This window comes from Astatotilapia calliptera, chromosome 20, assembly GCF_900246225.1.
Source record: "Astatotilapia calliptera chromosome 20, fAstCal1.2, whole genome shotgun sequence".
Lineage (NCBI taxonomy): Eukaryota > Metazoa > Chordata > Actinopteri > Cichliformes > Cichlidae > Astatotilapia > Astatotilapia calliptera.
In genome coordinates this window covers 24,005,841-24,031,532 of record NC_039321.1, presented here as the reverse complement: position 1 = coordinate 24,031,532, position 25,692 = coordinate 24,005,841, and the positions used below count along the sequence as shown (strand labels likewise).

The 25,692-nt window shown below is 41.1% G+C and overlaps 1 protein-coding gene across 4 annotated transcripts; it reads left to right on the top strand.

Annotated features, from left to right (window-relative positions):
* The first annotated feature begins 1,931 nt into the window (after nucleotides 1–1,931).
* gnas (GNAS complex locus) lies at nucleotides 1,932–25,692 on the top strand. 4 transcript variants are annotated; one of them, XM_026153833.1, is made up of 14 exons: nucleotides 1,932–2,193; nucleotides 2,537–3,409; nucleotides 3,596–3,734; nucleotides 8,777–8,849; nucleotides 12,579–12,633; nucleotides 12,731–12,850; nucleotides 17,565–17,662; nucleotides 21,790–21,844; nucleotides 22,157–22,230; nucleotides 22,373–22,431; nucleotides 22,523–22,643; nucleotides 22,946–23,076; nucleotides 23,514–23,581; nucleotides 23,725–25,692. In XM_026153833.1, exons 3-14 carry the CDS (start codon nucleotides 3,596–3,598, stop codon nucleotides 23,869–23,871), a joined length of 1,140 nt encoding a protein of 379 aa, XP_026009618.1. In that variant the 5' UTR covers nucleotides 1,932–2,193; nucleotides 2,537–3,409; the 3' UTR covers nucleotides 23,872–25,692. The 4 variants fall into 4 exon arrangements, with proteins under 4 accessions (XP_026009618.1, XP_026009619.1, XP_026009617.1 ...); XM_026153834.1 differs by having other exon boundaries at nucleotides 1,932–2,240; nucleotides 2,537–2,788; XM_026153832.1 differs by having other exon boundaries at nucleotides 1,934–2,193; nucleotides 2,537–2,788.

The following is a 25,692-nucleotide window of genomic DNA, read 5'->3' as shown; positions in this document are numbered from 1 at the left end:
TTTATATGATGTCAGTAAGAACAGATATCTTTAATATAGTCATCTCAGGCAGACAGCTGTGTGCCAATGGGGAGCCAGGGGGCAGCACTGGCCACCCCCCAAGATTTGTTACCCCCCCCTAGGGTGGGTCCTGTGTTGGTAATAATTTTAATAAATGTGAGCGCAAGAGAGAGGAAGACACCTTACAGCAGGGGTGTCGAATTCCAGGCCTCATGGGCTGGTCTTCTGCAGGTTTTAGATATCACCCTGGGCCAACACACCTGAATCAAATGATTAGTTCATTATCAGGCTTCTGGAGAACTTCAAGCCATGTTGAGGAGGTCATTTAGCCATTTAAAACAGCTGTGTTGGCTCAAGGGCACATCTAAAACTTTACTAAAAAATTGTCTAATTTAAGTAATTGTCTGACAGAAATCAACAAATGGTTATATGACAATTTTCTCCAACTAAACTCTGATAAAACAGAAACTCTAATTATTGCTCCAGACCATATGGTCCCAGAAATTAGACAGCATATCAGCTTCTTAGACCCTTACGTAAAATCAAGCCTTAGAAATCTCGGTGTCTTATTTGACAGCTCGATGTCGCTCGAGCAGCATTCTAAGCAGCTAGTCCGAAACTGTTTTTATCATTTACGGAATATTTCTAAACTCAGACTAATGGTATCAAAGCTTGAACTTGAGATGATTATTCATGCTTTTATTTCTTCTCGTTTAGACTATTGTAATGGCCTTTTTACTTGTTTTAACAAATCAGCCTTAAATCGTCTTCAGACTGTGCAGAATGCTGCAGCACGTCTCTTAACAGGCACCAAGAGAAGATCGCATATCACTCCAGTCTTGGCCTCCCTTCACTGGTTGCCTGTAAATTTTAGGTTTCAGTTTAAAATTTTAGTTCTAACCTTTAGGGCCCTGCATGGTCAGGCTCCTCAATATTTATCTGACCTGCTGAAATCACATACATCTTCTCGGGCTTTAAGGTCATTAGATCAGAGACTGTTGGTGGTACCACGCACTCGTTTTAAAACTCGTGGTGATCGGGCCTTTCAGACTGTGGCACCACGGTTGTGGAATTCTCTCCCACTGTCTCTTCGCTGCACGGACTCCATTGATTGTTTTAAGAAACAGCTGAAGACATTTTTATTTAGAAAAGCATTTGATTAATTTCTTCTTATGCTGTTTTTATAGTTTTATTGTTTTACATTGTTTTATTTACTGTTATATTGTTTTATATTCCTATTTTCTGTGTTGTAAAGCACTTTGTGATTTTTATCTGTGAAAAGCGCTATATAAATAAATTTTACTTACTTACTTACTTACTAAAACCTGCAGGACACCGGCCCTCAAGGCCTGGAGTTCGACACCTGTGCCCTACAGTGAGCTGGAGCATTATTTTTGTCATTTGTATGTCCCTTACGATGTCACCCTCCCCCCACCACTGCGCCCGGCACTCTTCTGTTTTTGGTGTGCCACCCCAATATTTTTAGTGGCCCCCATATGGCCACCCCTATGAAAACAATTCTGAATGCGCCTGTTGCACTCACGTGCTTTACAAGAGAAAGCCAGTCAGAATTAGCTTAATGTGAGGGCAGCTTATTTCACAAGATAAAGAATGATTATTTAAATCGTGAGTTATGGAAAACTATTTTAGCAGATTTTAAGAAATGGGTATAATAGTGTTAAGCCTATGTCTTGAAAGTAACTTAATGCACCAGTCTTCCTAATAGTATAACTCAGTATAATCCGCTGCTGATGTGCTTGTACTTTTCCGTGAATAAATGTCTGTAACAGAACATATCTAGTGGTCTTCTAAGATTTGAGTAGCCCTGCTCAGAGGGGTCTTGTGCTGTTATTCCTGCATACAAACCACCTCAGGTCTTTTTTCCTTGAAGAGGGCGCCTTTTTCTCTCTCCGCACAGCCACGCCGCTAACGCGGCTCCGCACCCGGATCACGTGACCAGGCGAAGCGGCCTCTCCTCCTCCTCCTCTCTCGGTCCTTCCTTCCCAGGGTTCAATGAGCGTTGTGTGGCCCCACCCCGTCTCTCTAAAAGCGCTGTCTATCTGTTCAATGTAGGCTACTATTCTCGGAGAGAGAAAGCAAGAGAGAAAGGGAGAAAATAATAACCTCCAAGAATCGGGTATTCCCGTCTTTCACCTTCCTCGACCAGCGGCCAGGAGGGGAGCGGCCTTCACGGTGGGAATGTGCTGCTACAACAGCCCCGCGTCCTACTTTTTGTGAATGTAAATGCACATGTAGTGTCAAGTCTGTAGCCTGTTTACCCACCTAGGATTCAAGAGGAATCTACATATGTGTATATAAATGTATGTTTGTATGACAGCGTGTGTGCACATGTATAGGCCGTATGTAGGTTATAAAAGCCGAGCCTGACAGCGGGTGTAGCTTTTTCACCTGCAAGAAACGTGGATACATTTCGAGGGATTTTCACGTCTTTGGTCACGTTTTCTTTTTCTGTTATTTTGTCCCCCTCCTATTTTTTTTTTTTTTTGTAATTATTTCCCCCCTCTCTCTTTTGAAGGGATTCATCGGAGTCGAGCCAGAAATTAAGAAAAAAAGTCTATCGGTGCGCAGTTTTGGAGGCTTGGTGGTGATGTGAGGGGCTGATAAAACATTTCAGCAACAAAAGCGAGGGGCAGAGAGAGAGAAGGCCCTTTGGAGGAGAAAACAGCAAGGAACAGCCATCACATATAAGGAGGACAAATCGGAGGGGGGATACTGGATCATTTCGGATTTGGAGGTGGCGAGGGATCAAGACGAAAAGACAACCGCAGTGAGTTTGGGGCTGATTTGATGCAGAGAATGAAAAAGAGCCGGGTGACGACGGAAGAAGCGAGAATGCCACACATGTAGCTCGTTTGGGTGTAAATATTATTTTCCTTACAGCTGTCCTGCTGGGTCCCCGACGAAGACAGCCGTCGGGGAGACAGAAAAATAGATATAGAGTCTAAGTATACACCCATGGAAATGTTTGTCATGAAAAGCGACGTGGTAACGAGCGGCGCTACAGCACAGGCGAGCTTTGCGGACACGCCGAGTTCGGCTCCTTGTCACGGGCAGCTGTGAGACGCAAGACCCGGGCTTTTGGAGATGCAAATTAGGCTGTTTTTTTCTGCCTCCGTTTGAGGTGAACCGCCGTTTTTGGGTCTTATAGTGGACATTGTGGATTACAAGTCTTTATCTTACACGGCTGAAGGGGGGGGGAAAGAGTTTGGAAAAACGAAACACAAACTACTGCATATAAAAGGGAAAAGCCCGAGCCGGATTCAGCAAACTGAGAAGGCGGCCTCCGTGTCGTCAGCAACAGTATCCTGCCCTTTCTCTGACAGCAAAATACGCGTTACGGACTTTAAATCTCTACACAGGGGCGCCACGGACCTTAAACGGTGTAAATGTGGGTAACGTTGCTGCCAAATCCGCGGGTCAAACGAGGCATCTAGACTAGTTTATCTGATTTATTTTTCTTTCTACATTACCCCCCCACCTTCCCTTCCCCCTCCACTACCACCTCCTCTACTTCTTCTTCCACCACCTCTTCCTCCTCCCCTGGACCCCCTTTTTTCTTTTTTCTTGCGGGAAGATGGGTTGTTTGGGCAACAGTAAGACCGAAGACCAGAGAAATGAGGAGAAGGCTCAAAGAGAAGCAAACAAAAAGATAGAGAAGCAGCTCCAAAAGGACAAACAGATCTACAGAGCAACACACAGACTACTACTTCTAGGTGAGTTTGACACATTTTTACAGATCTTATGTGCTTGCTGCTTTACAGACAAGGCCTCTGTTTGGACGGTTGAGACCCTGCTTCCTCCCTGCAAAACTTTCTGGGATGTTGTTTTGGGAAACATTGTCAACAGTGACTTTGCTCTTGCATAAGGCCAAAAATGCAATACGGTGCTGGGTTTTTGGCATGTTGCTGTCAGACTGTCATTCTGCAATGCTAACTCCCCAAACCTGCTGTAGCACAGCCCATTGGCTGGTTTTAGAGTATGCAGTGAGGCAAACCTGTAAGGTGGGGTAAACTGCTTGCAGTGGTTAAAGGATTAACGAGCACCAACATCAATCAGAACCAGCCTGTCCTAATTGATCATTAAGTAATGTATGTTTGTTCTTTAACTCTTTTTCAGTTGTATTAAACTGGGACTTTGCAGCATGCTGAACAGTGCTCATTTCTAGCACTAAGCATGCATGCAGGCCTCAAATTTGCCAAACTAACAGAAGCTTTACATCACATGCCAGTTTGTGGGTGTGTTGCCCAAACATAAGATAATGTGACTCAAAGAAAAGCACACCAAAACTTGGTTAATGAAGAAATGAATATGTGTAAGACTCAACATGTGGTTGTGTGAGTGAAATTTAGGTGGGCTGGGTCTCTTTCATTATATAAGAGTGTTTTTTGTTTCCTGCAAAGCTCTCATCTGTACCCTCCTCGTATATCCATTCACAGGGTTTTGACTTCTAAGAATTTGCGGCGGACCCTTGGGGGAGGGGGTCAATTTGTTTTGAACATATCACTATTGAGGGTGGATATTGTATGACATGTCACTACTTGCATTAGGGAGGAAGTTGTGATGACTTTTGGAAAGGAGAAGGACAAAACAAATATACCTTCTGTAATTTTTAGGTCTTTCAGATCTAAAATATCAGCTTGATTTAAATGCGACCCTTAAAGGAAACTTTTTTTTTTTTTAAGGGTGAGCAAAGGTAAGTAAGCATAAAAAAGGGACACTCAGTTCACACCTGCTACTAGACCTTGTGTTAGCTTTGTTGGTAATAAGATGATCTCTGCAGCTTGACAGGCAGTAAATTGACCAAAAAGAGTCTACGAGTTAAAGCTGGACACACAACCTAACCAATTCTTCAGCATTTGTAGTGTCGGTTTGTATTGTAGCCTAGCTAAAACACAAATGTTGACCATCTATTGGCAGAGCAAAATTTTGAGCATGCGTGCCCACAAGGTTTAAATTTGCAGATCATTTATGTGTTTTGCTCAGTATGCTTTTGATTGGATTAACCACCCAGTCTAATTAAAGCCTTAATAGGTCCATGTTAACGAGACCTGTTAAATAAGACACAATGGGTGAAGGGTAGCAGTACAAAAAGACTACTGGATTGCTCTGTGCTTATACTGGTCAACCCCACAAGCTAGCTTTTCTGTCAGAACACTGCAGGGTGCCCCAGATGCAGTTCAGCTCTTGTCCATCATGATACTACATCAGATGAACAGTCATGCTTCCTGACGTGGAACCCACCACATTTTGCTGCACACCATTAATCCTGTAAATTACTACATTTTAATTTGGCATCTTTGTCAGACTTCATTATAAAAAAGCATCCTAAATTCTCAGGGTGTTAATGTAAACAGGTTTTAGATGCCACATTGCATGTGAAGCAATATTTAATGAGTTTGCCATGACAAAAACAATTGCATCTTTAATGCTACCACAGTATTTGCAAAACAAAGGAACAAGCATTTTCTTTTTGTTGTTTTTTGTTTGTTTGGTTTTTTGTTTTGTTTTTTTAAATGCTGTGTTAGCGTACAACTATATTAGCAGCTAATCTGATGTTTTAGTTTAAGCAATGTTGCAAGAGTTTCAGTGCTGATGACTTCTGTGGCTGTGAAGGGCCCAATGGCAGTTTAGATTTCATGTTTCTGCAGGTTCTCTGTCATCCAGATCATGGTTGTCTTGAATGCTTGAAAAGAACATAACTGGGCTTTAAGTTTATCCAAGAGGCTTCTTTACTTCCAAAATGACTGACAGTCCCAGGTATTGAACCCTTAGTTGGGGTTGTCTCTTTGGAGATGGTCCTTGACCCAACGTTGATCATGTGGAATCTCGCATGATCAGTAGTGTTAAAAAAAAATAAAAGGGCATGGGTCATTCTGTCACTGGGGGCATGGTATGAAATTTCTTATATCATATCTCCCACCCCACCATCATGTGAGCTATTGAGGTCACCTGAGGCAAAGTGTGAGTGGGGATTGTAATGCCTGGGAAGGACTGTTGAGACTGTGTTGTAGGTCGTGATAGCTGGTGTTCAACAATGAACAAATCAAAGTGGACCTAGGTGGCCTCTTTCACTCCCCTGTCAAACCGTCCGTCTTGGATGAAAATGTGAACCCTGGTGTCCTTCTCCTTTAGGTACAAGTGTACAGCTGAGTCTTGAGCTGGCTCTCCTATGTTGTGTTAAACATTTGTAAGGTGGTTGTTTGGTTTGTCTTGTTTAAAGGTCCAAGTATTCCTGACTGCACTGCATACACTATGCTGTTTAGCGCGTGTGTGTGTGTGTGTGTGTGTGTGTGTGTTGTCCTAGGGATGAACCAGTTTTGGTCTGAGGGTGTTACTCAGCTTGAAGTGCACTGGGATGTTATGTTTGGAGCAAAATCTTGATTTTCTTCAACAATCCTGCCACATAATGGACCAAAGTATTGTTCTATCATTCTGTTTCTGGCTGGTTGATGTCTGACATTCTGGTGTATCTTCTCTGATTTAATGTGATAGAACTGCCAATGTTAAAGGGTCTACTAGCAGATATGCTCACTGTGGACATGTGGTGGCAAAAGTTCCCTTTTTTTTTTTTTTATTTATTTTTTTTTTAAGGCCATTGTTAAGGTGTTAAAGTCAGTCGGGATTTTCATTTTGGATAATACTCATTTGGCTATATATGACCTACTTTTTAAAATCATTTGTGTGGTTAACATTCTCCAAACTAAAGTGTACTTTAGTATTTGTCCTTATTTTATTGCTTCACAATGTAGTCTGGTAAAAGACGGGTAATGGGCAGAGAAGGAGGGAGCACTGTGACACGAGGTCATCAGTTATCGTCGAGCTCATGATGTTACGAGTTCATGATATATACTGTAGCAAGCTGAGCCATCAAAATGCACAAGTCCCAGACTTGTGTGGCTTCTCTGATGTGCTTGACTAACAGTTGCACTTCATTGCTGGGAATCGCAGCCTAAACTGGTGCAAACTGTCAGATGATGCTAATGTAAAGCTGACTAAGTTATTTTTTTTTACTTTAGACTTCGTCTTTTTACCTTGGAAATGTATTTAGTTAACTTTTTTTTTCATTCGTCCAAAGTAGGACAGAAAGGGAGAAAAGAGCCCTAAGATAAATGACATCTGTACAAACATGCCACTTATTACGCCTTTAACTTTACTTTGAAATATTCAGTATTGCTGTAATACTGTAGAATGCCAAAATAAGTTTTACATGTAATTATGTATTTAGACATTTACTTCAACAGTCACTCATCATGTCAAGCAATAGTTAAAAAAAAATCACCTAATAAATATTTAATCTTCTAGATATTAAATAATCAAACAAACTGATGTACTTGTGGCTTTGTGCTTCAGTCTGTTTTAAGCTTTACCTTAAGTACGTTAGGTTTTTTTGTTTGTTTTGTTTTTTGGGGGGGGTGTAACTTACATTTGTCTTTATTTAATTCAAGGTAAATTTAATTTTACCTTAATGTAAGTGAACACCAGAAATAACTAAGATGACAAAGACAAGACTGCTGTTTCAGGCCTCTTTTTTTTATTTTATTTATTTATTTTTTTTTAAATTTATATAAATAGGCCTGAAACGGGAAAAGCATACATCTTGGTGTACATTGGGTCTTGTAACTAAATTTGCTCATTCCTCATGTAGCCTTGCATGCTGTAGGTTTGACATTACAGGGCAAAAACTGAGTTTCATTCTTATAGCAGTTCCAAGCAATTCATCTGGCAACCTGCAGCTTACCACTAACGGCCCGGTAGTGCTGCATGCTATCAATTTCAGTCTGTTAAAATAGAAATGAGAAACGAAAATGAATAACACACGTATACAATATTACACAGTAAGGTTCAGGCTCAGATAAAGTGACGACAAGCGTATTGTTGACATCTGAATACAAACACAAAAAACCCTAATTGGATTTAATTTATGTATTTATTTTTTAACAATTCAAATTTTTCATGCAGTATCTTAGGAGAATTGTGATATGTTATACTTTTAGCTAGTCTTAGTCTAACTGAGAGCATGGTGTCGAGATCAGGACTCTGTGGGGGGTTACAGCAACTGTTGATGGACCCCTTGTTCTTGTCAGATGGTTCTTGGTGCTGGCTTTTTTTTTGGGGGGGGGGGACTCATTGTGATGCTGCAGAATGAAGTCTCCCATCCCGGGTGATATTGAATGATCAGAATATTCCTCTTGTGTGCACACCTTAACATGTTTTCTCCCCAGGACACACAAATGGGCTTTCGAATTGTTTTGGGGCTTTTTTTTTTTTTGCTTTTTTTTTTTCTGTATTTTGTCATAGTTGCTTAAAGGGTAAGAGATTGTAGGGGCAGACACAACAAGATGTTATACTTTATTCAAAATTAAACCATTATTTGAAGTAGTTTAAAAAGGAATCTCAAGGTCTTCTTTTGTTCTCTGGCCCCTTGGATAATAATCTAGTGTTGTGCTTTATTGGTGGCCTTATTTGCACTTGTTCTCACACCTCTGTGACCTCATAGTAATGTCACCGGTGCGAACATGCCTGTAACAGCGGGCACTGCACTAATTGTCAGTTTGCAGGCAACTTATTCAGTCAAACCCATAACAGTTTGGGACCTTTAACCTTGTAGTGAGCTACAGTGCTTGTGTCCACATAAAGGAAGTTGTACTTACACTGTAAACTGGTATTTCAGATAAACACCCATTTTATCCCAACACTGAGTGCATGTAAGTGTATCAGTAAGGTACATAATCCATTTTCACTTTTTCTCTCTCAGGAGCTGGAGAGTCGGGAAAGAGCACCATAGTGAAACAGATGAGGATCCTACATGTCAACGGCTTCAATGCAGAGTGAGTACTAGAGTGAGGCTGAGAATGAGCAGCATTCTGATGAGTGCTCTTTTAAGTCTGAGGCTCATGTTGGCTTGTGGGTTTGAAGACTTTTATCCCAGGCTGAATCTACATCTCCTCCTCAGCGCCACAGAGACCCCTGTAAGAGTTTCTGTCAATGGTCATAAGTTTCTAATGAAACAAGTATACCTCTTTGCAACTACTTTGACCTAGCAACAGCCAGCAACCACTTGCCAACCATTTGGCAAATTTACACTTTTTGCTACCAACTGGAGGTTTCCAAGGGGTCGCTGACCAGCCTGCAGGCTTTTCACTGTGAAGAGAACTGACTATATAGTGGGATACTTTGTCAACTTTTAGTAGACCTAACTTGTATTGATTCAGTTGTAAAATGGTGCAATAGAATCCTAAAGGTAGTTTCATCTTCTACTATATAGCCCTGGAGCATTGAAGTAATTTATTTATTAATTTATTGATATGCTAGTATTGGCAGAAATTAGACATTTTTTGATTTGGTTAAAAGCGATTATTTAGTGAGCTAATTCTCTGTAAAGACATTATGATGCCACTTAGCTCACTCATTGTTGACCACCTCTGGTCGAAGCTAAATTGACTGCTATGACTGGGCCTAGTTTAAGTTTTGAAATCTGCCCAGGTAAGGAGAAGCGTGCATGTAAGGGTAAGGTGCTCCAAGCCGGCTTAAAGAACTGACAGTCAGTACCCTAAAAACTGCTCACCTACAAGTAAAATTAAGCCAGCTTTGTGATAAATGATTCCAATAATTTGCTGTTCTCCAGTGCCTCAACTGCTAGCTCCACCATGTTGAAGAGTAGTTAGCAATGCTGCTCATTTTAAGATCAGGGTAGTGGCACTCTTGCAAGAGATCTCCAGGGCAGAAGTCCGTCTGAACACCAGACAAAATAGAGAGAAGGCTGAATGATATGAAAGACCACTAGATCAGTGTCCTGGTCAGCTTTCCGATAGGAGAACATGAGATGGGAGTTGGAGCTAGCTAGCCAGCAGCTGAACTTTTATAGTACTTGCACAAGTTTCTGTCAGGGTCTCCTAAGGTCACTCCAACGGTGACCAACAATATAACTGATAGTTGTTCCCTCTGATGGATTGGAGTGGGGGTGGGGGGTTGAACTGAATCACCAAGCATACTTGGTTGAGGGTTAATCTAGCTGAGTGGTCTAACAAATTAAACCCTCTGTGTGAAAACTCTAAAGACTACCCTTGTGTTGCATTTCTTCCCCCCCCTCCTCAGTGTTTTTGGGAGCACATCTTTAACTTTTGCTTAACCAGTTTCAGGAGTAAAATAAGATGTTTGTATTGGTCTGGTGGTGGTCATGTATTGATAAGATGGAAGTATCTTTGCGAGGTTAGGCTAGATTTTCAGCACTTAAGGCGAACTTGGGCATATGACCCAGTGTGTGACTCCACAACACAGAACAGTGTGTGTCAGTGTGTCTGTCTCTGCTTGCATGGGTGAGATCTGTCTTCATTAAGAAACAAATCCGTAGAGTGCCATTGGAGTCATAAATGTGACTCGTGTTTATTGAGACCTGTATGGCTCATTCCTGTCCTCAGATGCAGTAAACTGGAGGATTTCCATGTTAGGTTTATTGTCTGTGTATGTCTGATCAGACGTCACCTTTGGAATTAGTCACCTTCATCAATGAAGGTCTCTTTAAACCAAAACGGTGTTCCAGAACGGACTTCACATGACAAGCATAATAATGTGCTTTAATTTGCCTGCATCCTCAGGCAGGACATAATATACTGATTTGAGCCTTAAAGGGTTCAATAAGGCCTGTGATAAAAAGAATTTTGGGGTGAATGGATTGAGTGTTGTGGCATCATGGTAATGTCAGAGTAATTGTCTCGTGACCGGAAGACTGGCAGTTCCAATTGCCGGCGTGATTTGGGAAATAGATGAATGGATGACTCATCTCTCCATATTCTTTGAACAAACGTGACTTAGCTGCCCTTGGGCAAGGCATTTGGAACTGGAAAGTAGGCAAAAATGAGGACTGGGGTATTTGGGACATTTTTATTGAGGGGGAGGGGCAGATGATGGGCCTTAAAGTTGAATCAAAGCAGTTCATTTTATTATTATCCCCCCACCCCCTTGGCCATGAAACCAACACAGCAAGCTTAAAAATGGGCTGAAGTGAGACTTCTATACAGTCTTCATGTTAACTTAATGTGGCTTCTTACAACTTACTGAATTTCAGTTTCATACAAGTCTGTTTTTTTTCTCTTTTTTGGGGGGGACTTTGCTGGCCCCGTTCTGGCCACCACCCCTCATGTTTGACACCCCTGGTATAGATGGCCAGTTGATTATTAATTAATCCATGTTATGCAACACACTAGAGTACAGAATGTTATTGATATTGATTTCAAACCCTCTTTAGATGGGCTATCATCCACCTAAACGCTTTTCTTTTTTGTTGAACACATGTTTTTTGGATGCAATCACTGTAGCACATATTGCATATATGTTACATCTTTAAGTCCATCTCTCTCTAACCATACAGAGGGAAGCAGTCTCTCTGCAGAGATCACACAACCATGTGACAGTCTTCATTGACTATCAGTTTAAAAATGTAAATGTGCCTTCCCAGTTCCCCTCATAACCTCTTCCTCTTTCCCCCCCCATTTTATTTTTCTTTTCTTCCCAGTTACCTCACATGTGGTTTGTTGTAAAATATGTTTTTGTTTTTCTTTCACCACAAAGACTGAGTGCCAGAAATGCCAAGTTACTGAAGCTAGTGAACAGACGTTAGCTTTTGGTGTCATGGCTTTGGCTGTATACATACATTTGTGGCTGTTAAGTGTAGATAAGTTTGTAAAGGGGACCGTTTCACCCTTGTCACTGACATGGAGCTATTGTAAACACAATGTACTGTTGTCCTGGCAGGCTCAAGGTGAAAGATAGACTAACTGGCTCTCCGGTTGCCTTTTATTAGAAACATTTTTTTTTGTCAGTCCAAATGTCTCAAACACACAGCTATCATTTACAGCAGACAGACATAATTTCGCTAGCATGCATGTCAATGAAGGTCTGTTTACCCATACAGACCAAAAACAAACCTAATACAGTGGACTGTAATGCACCCGGTCAGGGTAAGAGGGACCTCTAACACTTTTTTTCTTTTTTCTTTTTTTCTCCAAGCTTCATTAAAATGATACTTTATAGCAAAACTAAACATGTTTTTGATGTAAATATAGTGGTTTGAAGAGAGGCAGAGTTGCAGTGCAAGCTGTGAGAATGGCTGTTTTCTTTCAGTGGATGTGAAGTTGCTTTTGTATCATGCAGTTTTGTCTGTTTGACAAAATGTCACCGACTGGTTCAAAAAACAAATGTAATCATTCTGTCACCATTAGCCTTAAATTATTTTTTAACGCTAAATTATGTCTTGTCTTTTTATTTACTCTATTTTGCTCCCTCTTAACAGTTTCAGATTATTGCTGTTTTATGGTTAATTTGTGGTCTCAATGTATTGCAGGTTAAATGCTAAACATTAATATCCAAAATCTTTAGGATATTAACTTTTTCTATATATAACAAATCACCTGCAGACAAAAGTAGAACTCGTTTTACATGTTTTGAGCACTTCATCTCAGTCAAACAGTTTTTATATGCATGCACTTTTTTCCCTGTTCTGAAGACATTTGCAGTATTTCTGCGATTTACTGCTTCTCATTGAACATTTTCTGTTTCAGAGAGAAGAAGCAGAAAATCCAGGACATTAAGAATAATATTAAAGAGGCTATCGAGGTAAGTGTGCTGTTGGTGGTTTAGTAGCAGCTTAGACAAATGCGGCCGTAACCTGTCGTGTTGTCTTATCGTTTTTCTTTGGGTTTCTTTTCTACAGACCATAGTAACAGCTATGAGTACCCTAACCCCACCTGTCCAGTTGGCATGTCCTGAAAACCAGTGCCGGATTGAATACATCCTCAACTTTGTCAATCAGAAAGACTTTGATTTTCCATCTGTGAGTAGCAATATATCACCAAATACATATCAACCCACACTTTGGCATGTAGCTTTCTTTAAGTAATTTATTTAGCGGTTTTTCTTGTTTGCCTTGCTTTGATCTTCAGAACTGTTTTATAATGACAGTAATTTTCCAGCTTTACTCTTTCAAATTGAACTCATGGCTCACGTTTTCATAGTTCATTGCCCCAGTTTATGTTCTACTAAGAATTGTAGAGTTGACCTTATATACTTGTTTGAGTTTGTTGGGTTGCTTCAGAAATTGGGATAGATGTGTAAGGTACATTTTAGGACTTTTATTATTTAAATTTGTGTTATTATTTTTAAAGTCTGTATAATGGATCTGTAGCAGGGCCATGGCCTTTTCAGCTGTGTGTTTGTACTTCAGTAGATCATGGTAGGAATTACTCCCAGTGTCACAGGTGAGGATCTCTTGAAACAGGTAAAGACTGTGTCCAGAGACTGTTATAGACACTGGGGTTTACTAATGAATCCACTGGTAATGTCTGTGTGGGTTTGGTATTCTCAGCGGGATATTTCCATTGACTAATTGTCTATCCCAAGAGATGAAGGTTTGCACAATACCTACACTAATATGATTATAGCAGTTTAAGGTGAAACAGTGGTATTATTTTTGGGAGTCTTTGTCCGTCTTGAAAATGTGTATGTTAAGACAACTGACACTTGGTATGCCGCCATGCACTGGTGGTGTAGTAGTTAGCACTGCACTGCAGTGCTGGAGCTCAGCAGCATTTGCAAAAGTCTGAGGGCTAGTGCAATGCATGGGAAGTAAGTTATGCACTCAACACTAAAATGTTAGTGTGGACATTAGTCAGTGTTTATCTACAGCCACCTGTTGAGCTTGAGGTTTCAGGTCACTCAGTCTTGTATGACCTTTTCAAGAAGAAGCTTTTGTTACTTCTGTTTATTTTGAATAAAGTTCATAAATGATAAATAGGGGTGGGAAATATTGAAACTAAAGGGGCAGCTGTGTTTCAGTCAAGTAACGATCCTCACCAGACACCCATTTATTTACATAGTGGCACTGAGCTCACACTCTTACCCTGAGTGATTTGTAGTTTGTAAGCAGACAGCAAATCTAACTCTGCAACAATTCATTAAGACAAATCAGCTGTCAGAGGACTCAAATCTGAGAGATTTAACCTACGAGCCACTCTCGTCAACCACTAAATCACCCTGCTGCCCAATGAATTCCATGCATTCTGAGCTGTTGGGAAGCAATTATTTGTTTATGGTAGTTTTACTTGTTTGGTTGGATGACTTGTTTATGACAAGCATGGCATAGTTTCCAAGTTATAAAACATGATGGTGAAAAGTGTGTGTGGTGGTGAGCGTCATAGGCACATCATCACTTCCAGTCAGGACTGTGACATTATTAATTTATCTCGAAATGAAGACTAATGGTAAATCAGGATGAAACGGGAATCAGTTTGCAGGAAGTCAGTTGCTTTTAAACTGGCTTTAACAGTGCCCTTGTGCGCCTGCCACTATAAATGTTTAGGTTAGATTTCATTTTTAATTTAAAGGAGGGAGTATTACAGTTAATTCAGCAAGCAGAGTGCTGGTAAAGTTGTAAAGAGCTACGAGGACGGACGTGCCCACACGTGACGCATGCAGGTTTGTGAACAGGTGAATTCCAACATTAATAGTTTAAAGCCGTTTACCACGGTCAAACCGGTTTAGGACTTTAATGGAGACGAGGAATTGAATCCAGTGCAGATTGAAAATGATTGGAGATCCTTATTTTTGTCAGGTACATTATTGTAGACTGCCTGCTGGATGATTGGGATAAGATAAGTCCAACCCATTTACTTTTCCATTACATGATGACTTGAGGGCTGCACTAATTGTTACCAAGTCAGATTTCTTAACTTTAACTGAGTTTATGGAATGAGTGTTTCATTTGTAAAATGTGAAGAGCAAATTATGTTTGCAATTTGAATCACACATTTGTTAATGTCTCATCTCTGCAGCCCATAGTGTAAATTAATAGAGGAATGTGCCGTTGACTTGCTGTCTAAGTAAATATTGGATGACTTCCTACATATGGCTGCACACAGCAAATTCCAGTGTTTATGTGCAACACAGCCATTTGTCTATTGCCCACTCTAGTACACTATGTAGATTTTGGTAAACACTTTAAATTTCAAATGGTAAATGGCCTGTATTTATATAGCGCTTTACTAGTCCCTAAGGACCCCAAAGCGCTTTACATATCCAGTCATCCACCCATTCACACACACACATTCACACACTGGTGATGGCAAGCCACATTGTAGCCACAGCCACCCTGGGGCGCACTGACAGAGGCGAGGCTGCCAGACACTGGCGCCACCGGGCCCTCTGACCACCACCAGTAGGCAACGGGTGAAGTGTCTTGCCCAAGGACACAACGACCGAGACTGCCCAAGCCGGGGCTCGAACCGGCAACCTTCCGATTACAAGGCGAACTCCCAACTCTTGAGCCACAATCGCCCCAAATGTATAAATCAAGCACCTAGCCATGCAGTCTGACTTTATAAACACTGCTGAAAGAGCCAGTCTAAAGAGTTTGCTGAATTCGAGCATGGTGCTATATTAGGGATAGTACTGTTGCAGCAAATCAGTTCATGAAATCTCTTCCCTCCTAGATATTCCACCATGAACTCGAAGTAGTATTATTGCAAAGTCAAAGTGTTTAGAAACCACAGCAACTCTGCTTCAAAGTGGCAGAGCAGGGTCGTCAAGTCCTGAGGCTCTAACACTCCGCTGACTCAGTAACAGCCAAACTCTGGCATTAACATCAGCACACAAACTGTGCACCAGGAGCTACATGGCATGGGTTTCCAAGGCTGAACAGCTCCTGTAGGTGTAAAGTGTAGGTGACTCAATACCTTTGTTCCTGTAGTGTAGGAGAAACCAGATATATTTGACCTGCATTTGTTTAGTTTATAGATGAGCTAAAAATGGCTCTGCACATAGAAAATACCTTTTGAGTCACTGCAGTTGGTCTGCTCTTAATTCCCCCCCCAACTTTTTTATTTTCATTAAATGAGTGCATCAAATTTGATTTTTTTCTTAGTTTAGCAACTAGCTGCAGTTATTGATCAAACAGTCACATATTTCATATCACAATCTAGTGATGCCTAGAAATCTGCAGTAAGAGAAGCAGCATCTCTCATATTAAATGTCAATATCACAGCACAGATGCTGGTATTTAAAAAAAAAAAAAAAAAAATGTAAATGAGCAATATAATGAATTTGGCTGTAATGAAGGAGAATATACTATGTGTTTAGAGTGGGCATCTAAATCGGCAGAAAAACTAGTTGTGCTGTTTGTGTTAAGTTATTTTGGGGTGATATGTCAGCAATAACAGGTGTTACCACCTTACAGCCACAAGTAAATTTCAGTAGCTTCAGTGCATATAGCTACACACACACGGGGAACACGCTGTTGTACATGAGGAAAACCTCCCTGATCAGGAATGTGGAGACACAGGGTTTTGTCAAAATGCTCAACAGTGTGCTCATAGGGATTGGAAGACTCTAAGGAAATCAAACTTGTTCCTTTTTAAATCTAGGAGCAGAGTCACCTGACTAATGGCCATGTTTCTGTGACATTGATGAGAGGTTCAGGAGCAGCAGACCGAATGATCCATTTTTAAAAACTGTGCTAAATATGTATTGCGTGTTTTTTAAGGATGAAGGGTTTGGATGCTGCAATGGTCCTTTTTTTATAGCAATGATTCTCATAGTGTTGCCACTTCATTTCGTAAAATCTACTGTAAGCCTGAGCAACAGTTCAAACATCAACTCCACCTTCACAAAGCTTGCACCCTTTCAGTTTTTGATGTTATTAAAGAAGCGACAAGTCAGCTTTGTTACTGGCTTCACATAGTGGCTGGTGGTGTACCGGAGTGCTTGACATTGCCTAATGTTTCTTCATGTATGTTAATGGAGTGGACAAAATATTGGGAACATGCCGTGTAATGCAATCCAGCACACCACCAGCCACCATGAAGCCAGTTAAGAAGCATGCATGTACAATGCTCCGGACAGTTCAAGTCAGGTTTAACGGGTGTGCTCAAAGTGGTCAGTGAGTGACACACAGAGGTGGTGTTGTTGCTGTTGTTTCTGCAACTTTTTACTTCCTTAAAATGAAATCGGCAAAGGTGTTAAGAGTGCAAAAAAGATAAATGCTTCATTGATTTGATATCTGCATGTCACAAAGTCTCTGTCTGCTGTGAGGAATCTGCACCCTTATTTACCTTTTTAAAGATGTGCACACAGACATCGCCCAGGCACAACGTACACTGCATATGGTGTCAACAGAAACGCTGGGCAGGAGGTGCCCTCACATACACATCATGGACAACAGACAGCCCTGTGCTTTTTCTCCCCCCCCCCCCCCCCGTTTCATGTCATGTTCAGTGTAACATGCACAAGGAATACACACAATCGCCTACTTTGAAACATGTTTAAGCACATGAGCTGTTGCTCAATCCTGTTTAATCATGCAGTGGTTCTAATGTTGTCTCGCATTTCCACTGCAGTGACACAGAACTTGTTTTTTGTAATTTCATGATAAACATGATTACTAACAATGTCCAACTTTTGCTGATGCTTCAATTCTCCTGTTCTGCCTGTATGATTCATCTTCTCCTCCCCCCCCCCCCCCCCCCCCCTCCCTCCCCAAATCTTCTTGTTCTCAGGAGTTTTACGATCACGCAAAGACACTGTGGCAAGACGAAGGTGTCCGGGCTTGCTATGAGAGATCCAATGAGTACCAGCTAATCGACTGTGCACAGTAGTAAGTAACTTAAGTTCAACTTCATGGTGACGTGATTTATAAATGTGAGGATTCTGTGAGGGATAACTTCTAGTTTTTATTGATACTGTGCATGTGGTGCCATTTTGTGTGGTTATCTTATAGTTGGTGTAGTTTTAATTGTCATTTTTTTTTTAATTTATTGTTTTGTTTGCTTTGAGTTACAGAAGCTTATTACTAGTAATCTGAGGCAAATGTTGTGTACTTGGGGCATCCTAGAAGTTGCATAGCAGAGCGGCTCCTTTCAGCTTGAGATGGTGTCAGGTCCTGCTGGAAGCCGGTTACAAGCAGGATGAACAGTTGCATTATTGACAAAGAAGTAGAGACTGAAGTATGTTTTCGTATTTGTTCTAATACTTCCGGTTTTATGACTAAAGCATAAGTAGGGTGAAATCTGGGGTAGACATGCTCATCCTGATCCCAGCATGTGCGCTACTAAGCGGTTTCATGGCAGGTAAGGCATACTAGTTGGGTTTTTTCAATTCATGACTCCTATATGGCAATGAGACCGTGTATTATAGAAAAGTGCATTTTACCTTAATTTCCTTAAATCTGGCTAAATTATTTCCTTAGATTAAATGACAACTAAGGACTCAAAACTAGATGATAGCAATGTGAGCCCTAGCCTCGTCAATCCGGTTGTTAAGTGATGATGTATGAACCCTGCTTCCAGGTCCAAACTACTCTGCGTTTATTAAGGCTGTTTTTGGTTTTGTTTTTGGTTTGTATCTTATTCAATGTCATCTGAGCAAGCCCCCCAAAACAAAAAATTCAGTGATCACTGTCGACCTCTGTCACTTTTATTACCACTATTCATTTTTAAAGCTCAGCTTTTAAAACCTTATGATGTAACTAAAGCCCCATGCAGTAGTATATTAATGACCAACCTCATATTTTGAATGGATTATCTCAGTTGTTCTCCTGACTGAAGTTTAGTCTGTTTACACCTTCCTGATATGCAATTGCATTTATCCCTAACCATCGGGAACCATCACATGATCTTCTATTGAGTGGAAAAAAGTTGGCATTCATCTTCCAACTTTAGTGTACTAATGTGTTTATATTATGCAAATCATAGCTGTGTAGCTAGCAGTGACATAGAACAACATTATATACCAGCTAGCCCAACTTCAGTAACCCTGCAAACATTGTTGTTTAGTTTTCTGTCTTCATTTTTGTCGGCTGTGATAGCAGAGCTGTAAGTTTTAATTTTTTCAGAAATCTCAATCCATGGTTTCCATCTCTAGCTCCCTGCTAGCTCTGTTATGGTGAATGCCTGGATGTTAAACCTAATTGTTACACCTGGTAGAGCAGTCACATTGAGCATTTTATTAAAGAGGAAAGAATTTAGGCAAAATTGTAACTCTGTGATGCTGCTATATTTGTTTAAAGTGTAGCTTGGACCCAGAAACGGCTAATAATATCAGACTTAAAGACCGGATAGTATGAATGCTCTTGCTCCCTAAGAGATTGCCAAAAAATCTACTCGTTAGGGAAGCACTATGCACCCTACATAATATTAACTGTGCTTTAAAAAAGATTTAAAAACTAAATGCAATGAGATCCAGAGTTTATTTTCCATCAAGAGGAGAAAGCTCATAGGTAATATCGGCATATACCACCTCTACATACAGTTATGGACTTCAATACTGTAACCGGTGCTCATACTCGAGTTTGAGATGAACAACTCAACCAAATGTTTTGACTTGACTGTGACACGTTTGTTTTGAGTCTTAACAAAGACTTGATTCTGTTTTTCTGAACCCTTCTCCATACCCTCACCACACACTGCATGTTTTCAACAACACACACTGACTCAAAGTTCAGGAAAAGAGGTAAAGTAGCTAGTCTATAAACAAAGTTGCATGAAGCTCTAATTTAAAATCAACCCAGCAGATAGAAACGCCCTCCTTCTGTTTCCTCTCATTTTCCCAATGTGCGGGCACCAACGCACCCTTACACATGTAAATGACGAGTGTGGTTGTATGTGAAAATGCTGGCATGCAATTGTGTAGTGGAGAAGATTAGATTTGACGATGCTGATTCAGTGCATTAATGAGGGAAAACTAGCTAGAAATCATCTCGATTAGGAGTAAGTCCGACAATATCAAAGCTCTTCAGCATAAAGGGAAACGAGTCTCTTGCTGAATTAAGACTGATACAGTGCATCACTATTATTAAAACAGCTTAGTCTTCGAGTGGTGTTTCTAAACATGCAGTTTTCATGTCCTGATAAACACTGAAATAAAACTTAAAGGGTCATATTTTTGGGATACATTAAATACCTGCGGACTTCTAAAAATCACTGACGAGACTTGGAGCACTCTGCATCTGCTACAAATAAAAACAGCAAAGTTATCATAACCTGTCAGGAGTATGGAGTCATCCTAACAAAGGTGGATGACTTTTAAAAGGGAGCTGAGACAGGAGTCACTGGTTGAAATCTTAAAATCTGGATGTGCATACGTTAAGTGATTAAGGGGGGTCCTAAATGTACTTTTTATAGGTCAGAGTTGTCCAATTTATATATTTTTTTTCCAAACAAAAGCAGGTAAAACCACAAAGAAAATGTATAGTGAAGGAGTCGTGTAACAGCTGCAGTTTGCAGGGTTTGGGAGCAAACATGGCGGAGGCTGAGTCATCTACAGATCAGAGGATGCTTAGAGGAGGGGGGGGTGATGTTTGAGGAGGATACCTTCGCTGCTCAGCTCTTGACTATGACCCTGTAGTCTTGACTGTTTTTTACTAATAAATCCATCCTGGTGAATAATGCATCCGGTCATTGAGAACTTTAGATCGGTTTGATCTTTAAAAAGTTGATTTCCTCACTCAAGTGGTACAGTCCAGTCTGTGATCCCTCCTCCTTCCGCCTTGCACACAACACAAACTCATCCTGCTCTTTCTTTCCTTCTCTCCTCCTTTTTTCCCCTTTCTCCATCAGTCTGTCTTCTTTCTGGTGCTACTCCAGCTGCACGAGATTGGGTGCTGATAGACTATTAATAGTGCCTGTGGTTGGGTCTCCATGGTAACCGTGCTGCAGGCCAGGGCGCTGGGGAGCTATTTTTGAAATCTGCTCTGTAATGTCAGACAGACGCCACTACACCTTCATTCTGTCTCTCTCCTTCTGTTTCTTTACCTCTTCCACTCTTGTGTGTGTGCTCTCATCTTACCTTCTGGACACTTTTTTTTTTTTTTTTTTTTTTCTCTTTCTTTCTTCCCTCTCCGGATGGGGCTGGTGGTTGCTCGGACCTTCAAAGAATCCCAAAGATTCTCTCACTGTCCACTTCCTCTTCCTGTTTCCTAGTTCATCCATGTCTTCCATGATATATTGATGACCTGCTGTCATTGGCAAGATGTTTGAATGCTGCCTGCGGCTTGTTCTGATCTTTAACATAGCACTTCTTGGTCATCCTTTTTACTCAAATGTGAAATAATTGCAGATGTTGCAGGAGGCCCACCTTCTCTTGCAAATGAGGAAAAAGCTACATTAAATACTATACATATTAAAACTACTGAATGCACTGTACTCTTCTCCATAAGATCTTAGTTTCCTCAAGCTGGGTGTAACCTGAATCTATCGTCTTCTGCCCTTTGAGTTGTCATGATCACTTGTAGCTATGCTCACTCCCTGCTTTCACATTGACTCATTTTGGCATACTGGACAACAGCTTCAGTGTTTTCCCTGCATATTGAGTGAGCAGTGAGGATGCTTCTACCTTCAAGGTCATCTGCTGTAGAAAAATACAATTAAATTCAAAAGTTGGTTTTATTGGTATCTCTCTCTATTGGAGACTTTAAGTCTCAGTATGTCGGGCTCAAAACCACACGGACAGCCTCTCTGGCAAACTGGTTTTGTATTTCATATAATACCACAGCTGTGGCGATGTACATGAGAGATGATACTTAAGTGTTGCTGGAGGAAAAAGTGCACAGTCATGCCTGGTATTATACCAGTGTTGGGGTTTTTTTTTTGGGGTTTTTTTTTTTTTTTGTCTCATTTGACTCCTTGAGCACACCTGTACAAGTCTTACAAATATGAAACCACTGTGTGGTCTATAGTATTACTTCGGTAACTGTTCTCTTGCCTTTTGTGTCTCTCGTCTTTTCAGCTTTCTAGACAAGATCGACATTGTGAAACAGAGTGACTACACTCCAACAGATCAGGTGGGTGAACTTCTTCCACTACAAAGTTAATAATATCCTACATTTAACTATACAACTATTTCCCCTGAATAGTATTTTATGAGGAAGGGACTTTAACATTTTGGTCCCTGTCACATATTAAAGTTATGCTTTTGCTCCTTTGGTGCCAAACTCAAATGTGTTATATCCTCTTATTTTTCACTTTGAAATTCAGTATATTGTCCAAATATTCCATATGTTGGATTTGTATCTTGTGAGTGTTTCTCCAGGTTTGTCACTCTAATCTGGCACATAAAAGCCTTGTTGTTACATTGTGTCACTCCTGTTCACCAGGATTTGCTGAGGTGCAGAGTACTGACTTCAGGGATCTTTGAGACGAGATTCCAAGTGGACAAAGTTAATTTCCAGTAAGTAAAAAAGGGTGGAGAGTAACAGTTTCTTTCAAAGGTAATCTACAGTGTCTGAGGATATAAACACAAATCAGCTGTACATATGCATTTTCTCCACATGATGGCAGCATTTTCCATGTTTACATTTATATCTGTACAGTATGTTTGATGTCGGCGGTCAAAGGGATGAGCGCAGGAAATGGATTCAGTGCTTTAATGGTAAGTGGTGTTTATTTCCTCTCACTTCCCTTGACTCGTATCCTTTTCTCTCACGGTGTCTGATTTATCGCTGTTCCTCCCTCTTCCTCAGACGTAACAGCCATCATCTTTGTGGTGGCCAGTAGCAGTTACAACATGGTGATCCGAGAGGACAATCAGACCAACCGTTTACAGGAGGCTCTCAACCTCTTCAAGAATATCTGGAACAACAGGTGAGGAAAGATGCCAAACCTGTCATCCTGTGGACTTGTGGTTTGTTTTGTATTGAATCCTGAGATTAAGTTGACAGCATAGGAAATCAGAAAGCCGTCGCAGCACTTCAGCCTCTCAAGGGTAGGCAAGTTATTTATCAAACATGGTTTCGAAGCTAGAACACTTTGAGCAAGTCCTAAGCGAACTGTTATCTGCTGGCCCCTGTTATGGCTTATTTTGGCTGACTGAACTTTGTCTTTTCACACTTGGAAACAGTTTTATATTTCAGTGTGATCTTATTTCAGTCTCTCGTCTTCCTCAGGTGGCTGCGGACCATTTCTGTCATCTTGTTCCTAAATAAACAGGACCTGCTTGCAGAGAAGGTGTTGGCAGGGAAGTCCAAAATCGAAGAATACTTCCCAGAATTTGCTCGCTACACCACACCTGATGATGGTGAGCTGCCTTATTACAGCATCTGATTTTGAGCTCTGTGTGTGTGTGTGTGTGTGTGTGTGTGTGTGTGTGTGTGTGTGTGTGTGTGTTAAGATTAAGTACAATAAATTATACCGACGTGAAAACACATTTTTATTTTCATCAATGAAATTTATCATTTAAAAAAAATGGAAAATTCAATGCAACAACTCATCCAGAAATTTGAAAGGATACCTTTGATATCATTCACCACAAGGGGTCATCCTGGATACACCTAGAAGATTTTTGTAGTGAAGCGCTTGCTCTGTGAGGTGGAAAGCTTCTTTTTACATCTTACACATTCTGCTATAGAGTTGTAGTGCCTCCTTACTAGTTGTTGCATTGTCATGTTTAAATTGTCTACCTGTGAAATTGCATATGGTGAGAAGTTAGTCACTGGCCTCTGTCTCCTCTTACAGCGACGCCAGAACCTGGAGAAGATCCGCGTGTTACAAGGGCAAAGTACTTCATCAGAGATGAGTTCCTGGTAAGTGCGTAGCTGTCTTTCATGGGATTTGTTTTTAAATGTATGCAGTGGAGGGGCGGGGGTTATGCTTTAATAAAATTTGGAGACGTTTCTGCTGCACAAAAGTTGTTTAGCTGCTTTGTAACTTTTCCTTTCTTCTACAGAGGATCAGCACAGCAAGTGGAGATGGAAGGCACTACTGTTACCCCCATTTCACCTGCGCCGTCGACACAGAGAACATCCGCCGCGTCTTTAATGACTGTCGAGACATCATCCAGCGGATGCACCTGCGGCAGTACGAGCTGTTGTGATGGGAGAGGAAAGGTGTTAGGCCAAAAAGATAAAACCAGATCGGACTATGGAAGACGAAAAAGAAATCCCTGAACCTGCGTCTCTGAACTCTTCTGCAGAAGTATGAGAGCTCTTGTGACACAACAGGGGCCAAAACACACACTTATAGTAAACACGCCGTGAACCCAGAAATTCCCCTGATGCAAACTCTCTACCTGATGCAGAATTTTTGACGGATGGGTTTGAGGGGCTTACACGTAAAACAGACTTCAGTCTTGACTTTCAGCCATACTCCCAGCTCCTCACCTTTCGACATAATGTTATCGTCACGTTACCTTCACCTTCCTAAAAACAGAAAAAAAGTGGCCCAGTCCGGACTGAGTTTCCTGCAGCGAGGGTTGGAGCTGCAGCTTGAGTTTTGTTCGTTTTGGTTTTTTTTGGGGGGGGGTTTTCTCCCCTGATTGGGCTGAAAACTAAGAGCTACTACTTCAGTGCAATTGGGAAAGAGATGAATTACTGCAAATGGAGAATGAATATATCACAGCAGATCAACTGAACACTGTATTTAAGAGAGACAAAAAACAAAAAAACAAGCACTGTGCTCAGGACTTTGACTCAAACCATGTACACCAAACCTTCCTTTCACTTAGAGACATCTTTAAATCCAGTGGCTCTGCTTGCGCGCACACAACACATCTCACCTGCTTTTTACTGGACTGCACAACAGGGGGGTCAATCTGGCAACGCACGTACCTGCTCGCATTTCGTTGAGATGCCGGCTATTTATCTGGGTCGGTGCTTTTTGAGATTAAACGGGCGAAGCTCAGCCGAGCCCAGAGGAGCAGCGTTACCACAGACTTAACCAGACCACGGGTGTGTTGGTGAGACGTCACTCGAGCAGGTGTTCACTAAAACGGGATGGGAGCCAACTGCGATTTGAGTTTCTCTGATGGGAGGTGTCGGCCGTGATTGACCGGGGCGCCAGCGGCTTCTCTACAGAACTGTTTAGCCACCTGACTTTGTCTTGTTGGTATCGGAGCATCACGTGAGGAGGATATATTGAGTTTAAAACAAAAAGAACCAGAAATGCCAACTTCTATGGGACTTTCAATAGAGGGCGACGGGCATCCTTCAACAGTACAGTACCATATAAGTTAAAGAGAACTCTCATCCTGTTATACAGTCTCCACAGCTGTTTTTCTCTGTGTAGACTTTTGTGCCATTGTGCCCTGTGCGCTCTTTCTTTATCTCAACTCTTTGTCATCCTTTTGTCACCCGTTCTCTACACGTTCTCCATCTTTCGCCCACCCTCTTCACCGCCACCTTTTCCATTTGCACTTTTACCTTCCTGGCAGTGGTCTTTCATTTTAAAGAGAAAATAAGATATATTAATCTTGGAATATTAAACACAACAAAATGGGACTTTTTTTTTTCTGCCCCCACCTGTGTGCTTGCACCTCCCTGCCATTCCTCCCTCCACCATTCCTCCTCTCCTCCCTTGTATGTCTGTCTTTACTTTACTGCTGAACTATTATTCTTGTACAGACTGTAAAATGTATTATTTTGTACAACTTTATTGAGGAAAAAACTTTTAGAAGATCCCTGTGCCTTGATCACGACTGTACGTGTGTAATGAGCTAAAGTGGGTGTCATACTGCGCTGTATAGCTTGGCCAATCCTCTCCCTGCCTCCCTCGCTCTTACATTCTCTCCCTTTCTTTATCCCCACCTCTCTCTTTCTCAGTCTATTTCTTTCTCCTCTCCTTTCCTTGGAGATGGTGGATGATCATTTGTAGCTTTAGTAGAGTTTTGTTTTTTGGGGTGGTTGGGTTTTTGTTTTTT